This window comes from Entamoeba invadens, assembly GCF_000330505.1.
Source record: "Entamoeba invadens IP1 unplaced genomic scaffold scaff_1105074726713, whole genome shotgun sequence".
NCBI classification, from domain to species: Eukaryota; Evosea; order Mastigamoebida; family Endamoebidae; genus Entamoeba; species Entamoeba invadens.
The window spans coordinates 81,734-87,292 of record NW_004443770.1 but is presented as its reverse complement, the minus strand read 5'-3'; the positions used below and the strand labels follow the sequence as shown (position 1 = coordinate 87,292).

Here is a 5,559-nt window from a genome sequence, read left to right as displayed (position 1 = left end):
CTGCAAAAAATTGAAAAAATAATTAATAAAAAGTTCATTTTATTTGATAAATTCTGAGTTGTTTTTTTGGTTATTTTGGCTTCAAAGAACAGTTTCGAAGTCAATCTTTCTTGCTCCTCCTTTTATCATTCGGCAAATCCAGTTTTTATTTTACATAAAAAAAATTCACAAATTCCAATAACAAACATCGGCATCTTGAAAAAGTAATAGATATTCTTGTAAACCTTTTTTTGAATCAAATCGAGGAAAAGGAAAAAAAATAAACTATACAAAAAACTATAATCATATTATCATTTTACTATTAAATTATCAAAAGCGGTTTTTTCCTGAAGCGGTTTTTTCCACCCCTTTATGAGTTTGTTTAAAAAGAAAATAATTAATACCATCGTTTGTTGAATAGAAGGTCCCTAATTTTTACATATAATACTATATATTAAACTTCTTTTTGAAAAATAATTTTAATTTTAATTATTGTTTTTTTACTTAACCCTTCGAGGACGGGAAAAATCAAAATTTGTAAAAAATAAAAATCTTAGTCAATTGTAATGTAAATGTGACCTTTTTTTCTTTAATTTTTTCAAAAAAAAGCTAGACACCCTGGAACGACGGCTCTAGTAAATTTTTATAGTAAAATGTTATAAATTATAGTAAAAAAAGTGAATTTTTTGTTGAAGTTGGGATGAACAAAGGTTCACTTTTTTGTTTGATCCTTTCAGAAACAAGTCACAGTTCAATGGAAAAGTCAGATCAAATATTTATTGAGATGTCCACAACCAATTACGATAATAAAATTAATTATAAAATATAACAAAGACCAAACTGTTTCATAAAACATACTGGTCCGGAATATTCAAAATCAATTTCATCATAAAATAACAAAGAAAAAATAATAAAGCATAGACTTTGAGGTGTCTTGAAATTTCAATATGCAATTGATCTCAAAAACAATTACAAGGGAAATTAAATAGATTTTTTTGTAAACTTTGAAAAATACAATAATTTACAAATTGGGTTTTGCTATTTTTTTATGATACAAAAAGATAAGACGAAAAGACACTTTTGTTTGTTCCGACTTTGAAAAAAAAAATCTTAGAGAACATAAGTATAAAATAAACAAAAAATATCTAAAATAAATTTTCAAAAGTATCAAAAATCACAAAATCGAGAAAAATTCTCGAAAATGACTTAAACAGTCAATATAGTCGCGTTTGTATAAACTTTGATCACCATGAGGTTTCGTGGTCACCCGTTGAGTTTCAAGTCGTGCCACTGTCAAAGAAGCAAGATATGAATTCATTATTTGTTATTTTATTTTTTTATCATTTTCAAACAAAAACAAAGGGCAAAATTGATTTGATATTATCATTTTCATATAAATGTTATTGTATATGGTAATCAAATGCTTATTTTGCATTCACTGTTTATGCATTTTTAAATTATGCATTTTTGGGCAACAAACAAATAATTTAAATTAAAAATAAAAAAACAAATAGCAAAAAACTTAACAAACAATAAAAAAATATTTTGAACTATATTATATAATAAAAAATAATTATATATAAAAATGGAAATTTAATAAATTATAGTTTTGTAATAATAAATTTACAATTTGATAGAATTATCAACAAACACCATTATAACACCATTATCACCATAATACTCATGCATATACTTTACCAACGGTTGTTTATGGTGTTGAGTAACGACATCACGATGTTGTTATAACACAAGTTTTTAAAAACTTATCCATAAGTAAAAAAGAAAAAAAATGGTATAATGACCCCTATTTTTATTTCATTTCACGATAATTTTTTTCGAGGTTCAATAAAAAAGCACGTATTGAATGAAATAAACAGTTCCTACTTTATAAAAAACCAAACAAAATAGAAAAATCATTTCATTTTCATTAAAGCACCAGAAAGACTGTTCAAAAAATCCACTCGTTTGCAAAGGTGGTAATTTGAGTACGTTTTATACGCGTTTAAGGCAGCTATATCAATCATATCATATAAAGCCCTGATGTTCCACCTGTTTGTTCGACGTCTACGTGTATAATACCTGGTCATCTGATCCACAGTGTCAACCCCACCCATTTTGTGGTTGTAATCAAGGATGGACTGGGGTTTGTGTATTGTCATTTTTTCTTTGCCAATGAACACATCCTGCTCGACGACTTCAATTTCATTCTTTTCGTGGCAGGTTGACAAGACCAATACCAGCTTCTTTTTCTCGTTGAAGTAAGAGATGAGCTTACACTTTCCTTTCGAGAAAAAGATGGTGGTATCGGGAGTTCTCCCTTTGATGGTCTTTGCTTCGTCAGGAAGTTCTTTCCTATTGATCCTCATGGTTCCCAAAAGTTGGCACCCACATGAAGCAAGGTAGTGTGACAACCTTAACGTACAGAAGAAGTTGTCACACACAACGGTAAACTTGTTACCACGGCATAACATGGGTAGCACCATGTCCCTGACCACTCTAAAGCCCTGATTGTCCTCCTTACCACCACACTTACCACAGTACATTTGGAGGTTTAGAGTCATTCCTGTCTCACAGTCAGCACACATCTACGAGTTAGAAAACTATAAATAACTCAAATAAACAAACAATTAAATTATTAAATTTGATCATACATGTCAAACCAATAATAACTATCCGTCATTTTTGACTTCATAAATAAAACTCATTTGGTAAAAATAGAACAAACCCAAAACTTTATACCATAACGTCCAGGCTTAGACTTAATAAACACCTTAGCCCACATATGCCCTTTATAAGAACACAAATGTTCGTCAACCGAAACACTATTACTAGGTTTGTAATAGGTTTGGTTGACAAGATTAGAAATAAACTTATCTAAAATCACTCTAATTTTAGAAAAGCTGTCGTGTGCATTTGGAGTTATTGCAGGGACGTCTTTAACAACTCCACTACCAACGATGCCCCTTTTGATTCTGACATCTTTCCTGAGTTGCTCTTCAGAGAGATCTCTGAAATCTCGATCTGAATATTCCGCGCAGTTGAAATACTCTCCTTCTGGTCCGTTGTCATCTTCCTCTTTCTCTTCGACATCCCCATCATCTGAAGTGTCTGATGCATCATCACAAACATCATCTGGCTGGCCCACATCGTAAGTTTCGATGTGTGAAGAAATAAATTTAAACATGTCACGTGGCATGCTATTTCTATAAATAGATTTTCCGTGGTCGATTGACCAAAGCTCTTCCAAGGGATTAATGACATCATGGTGAGCTCCCATGTAGAGAAGAATTCCTAGGTACCTCAGGATGCTCGTTTTAGAAAGTTTGTTATCATCAGTCTTATGTTCTTTGGCTATTTTTTTATTTGAAAACAATAAAAGGTTATTTGTTATCTCTTCACAAAAAACAACATAAAACACTCAACTTCAGTTAAATTACTTCCTTTGGGATCAAACGAGTAAGTCGGATCAGGCGAAGCTTTAACGTGTCGTGAGCTTTTTGGTGCTTCTCCTTCTTTCTTCCATTTAAATGTGCCAACAATCTCGTCTTCTTGCATAAGGTTTATGTTTTTTAATTCGATAAAAAATGTTTGCGATAGAAATATACTGTTTTAATTTAACATATTATAATATTACAATGATTTACATATATATAATAAATAATAATATTACTATAAAAAACGATCAATGAATAATTTTTTTAAACATTTTTGTATTATATAAAAATAATTTAAATTAATTAAAAAAATCATTATAAATTTAATTTATACTTAAGATTATATTTATTTTAAAATAATACAAATTATAACTAATTTTCATTGTTATTATTGATTATATTTATTAGTGAAACTAATTTAAAATTGGATTATTAGCTTGTTTTTATGTTTCATTGAGTGGAATTATTTTCAAACGTTTGATGGATAAATGTATTTTTCGTTGTCTTGAATCCAAATTAATATACAATAATTTACAATAATAAATAAATTATTGTAAAAATATATTATTGCTACTTTTTGAAATCCATCAAAAAAATAAAAATTGATTCAAATTTCTCAATTAAACCAAATAAACAAAACAACTTTTTTGTCGTATTTTTAATATATACACAACTACTTTAATATAATAATTATAATAAAAACTTATTAGTAAACTATTATAATATTTTATATAAATACAACAACACAATTGATAAAAGTTTTAAGAAAATTGGTTTTTTAAACTGATTGTGTTTAGTATCGATTATATTTTTCTTCTACTATCAATAATTATTTAAATAATATATTTATTTAAATAAATGGTAATATAATGTTGTTGTATATAAAAATAAAAATAATTGTCGAAAAACAGAAACATACTTGACAAAAAAAACAAGAAGAATTAAATAGAGTCGAATAATTAGAGATGGATTACAATCGAATTTAAAGTTCAAATAAAAACACTACTAACCAACATAATAATCCAAGACAAATTGTTGCAAATTATCTTATTTTTTTCTTGTGTTTTTATCGTTATTTCCTGAAAGTACACGTAATTGTGTTCCATTCATAGTAATAAATTAAAAACAAAAGACTTGTTTTCCATGTTAATAAATAAAAATAAAATACATAAACTAATTATTTTGTGAACTACAAACACAGATAAGTGTTTACTACGTTGCTCTTGACATCAACAGAGAAATGCAGAAAGCTTCCCCATCATCAGAATTTAAGAAATCACATTAACTATCAAATGGTGAAATCATTACCATTGGAAACGAGAGATTCAGATGTCCAGAAGCACTCTTTCAGCCATCATTTATTGGCATGGAAGCATCAGGTATCCACGAGACAACTTAAAACTCAATCACAAGGTGCGATGTCGATATCAGAAACAAGTTATATTAAGCATCGTCTCCTATGATTGAATTTAATGTACCCAGGCATTAACGACAGACATGAGAAGGAGAAAGTTGCAGATGAGAAATGAAATGGCATAATCAAGGCTGTTCATGCTTGGTTCAATTTAATTATATTCATAGTGGTGTTTATTTGGTTTTGTTTTAATATTATTATTGTTATAATCAATCATAAAATATATAATAAATATACTATCAGTTATATAATTCACAAGTTGATTAATTATAGTTTGATTTTTAATTTAAATTACTATACAATTTATTATTTTTTGTCACGCATTGTATAATGTATCCAAAACTGCTATTTTTCTCGATTTAAATTGATGTTTTATAGCGTTGTTTTATCATATAATATAATTTATTTAATGTTATTGTTGTGTTAGATGAATAACAAACAAAATTAATAGTAAGAAGTGGGTTTTTATCGTAATATTTCGTTGTTATTTGGTTCTTTAAGTATTTTTAGTTTGAGTGGAATCCATTTTTTATTTCGACAACAATATTTTTGTTATGTTCTTATTTGATTTTGGTTTGAACCAATCTTATTGCTTGTATCAAACCTACAATATTGCACACTTTTTAAGTGTTTTTATATTGTTTTTGAAAAACTTGAATATCTGATAATATTATTTAATCAATTTTTATTAACATTTTTATTTGTTTATAAAAACAGTTTATTTTCGTATTA

The 5,559-nt window shown here is 27.5% G+C and overlaps 1 protein-coding gene across 1 annotated transcript; it reads right to left on the bottom strand.

Moving 5' to 3' along the window:
• Window positions 1-1,892: 1,892 nt before the first annotated feature.
• Window positions 1,893-3,534, bottom strand: EIN_428580 (hypothetical protein; the record flags this gene model as incomplete). The annotated part of the gene is made up of 3 exons (XM_004261865.1): window positions 1,893-2,564; window positions 2,705-3,278; window positions 3,386-3,534. 3 exons carry the CDS (start codon window positions 3,532-3,534, stop codon window positions 1,893-1,895), a joined length of 1,395 nt encoding a protein of 464 aa, XP_004261913.1.
• Between the last annotated feature and the right edge of the window lie 2,025 nt (window positions 3,535-5,559).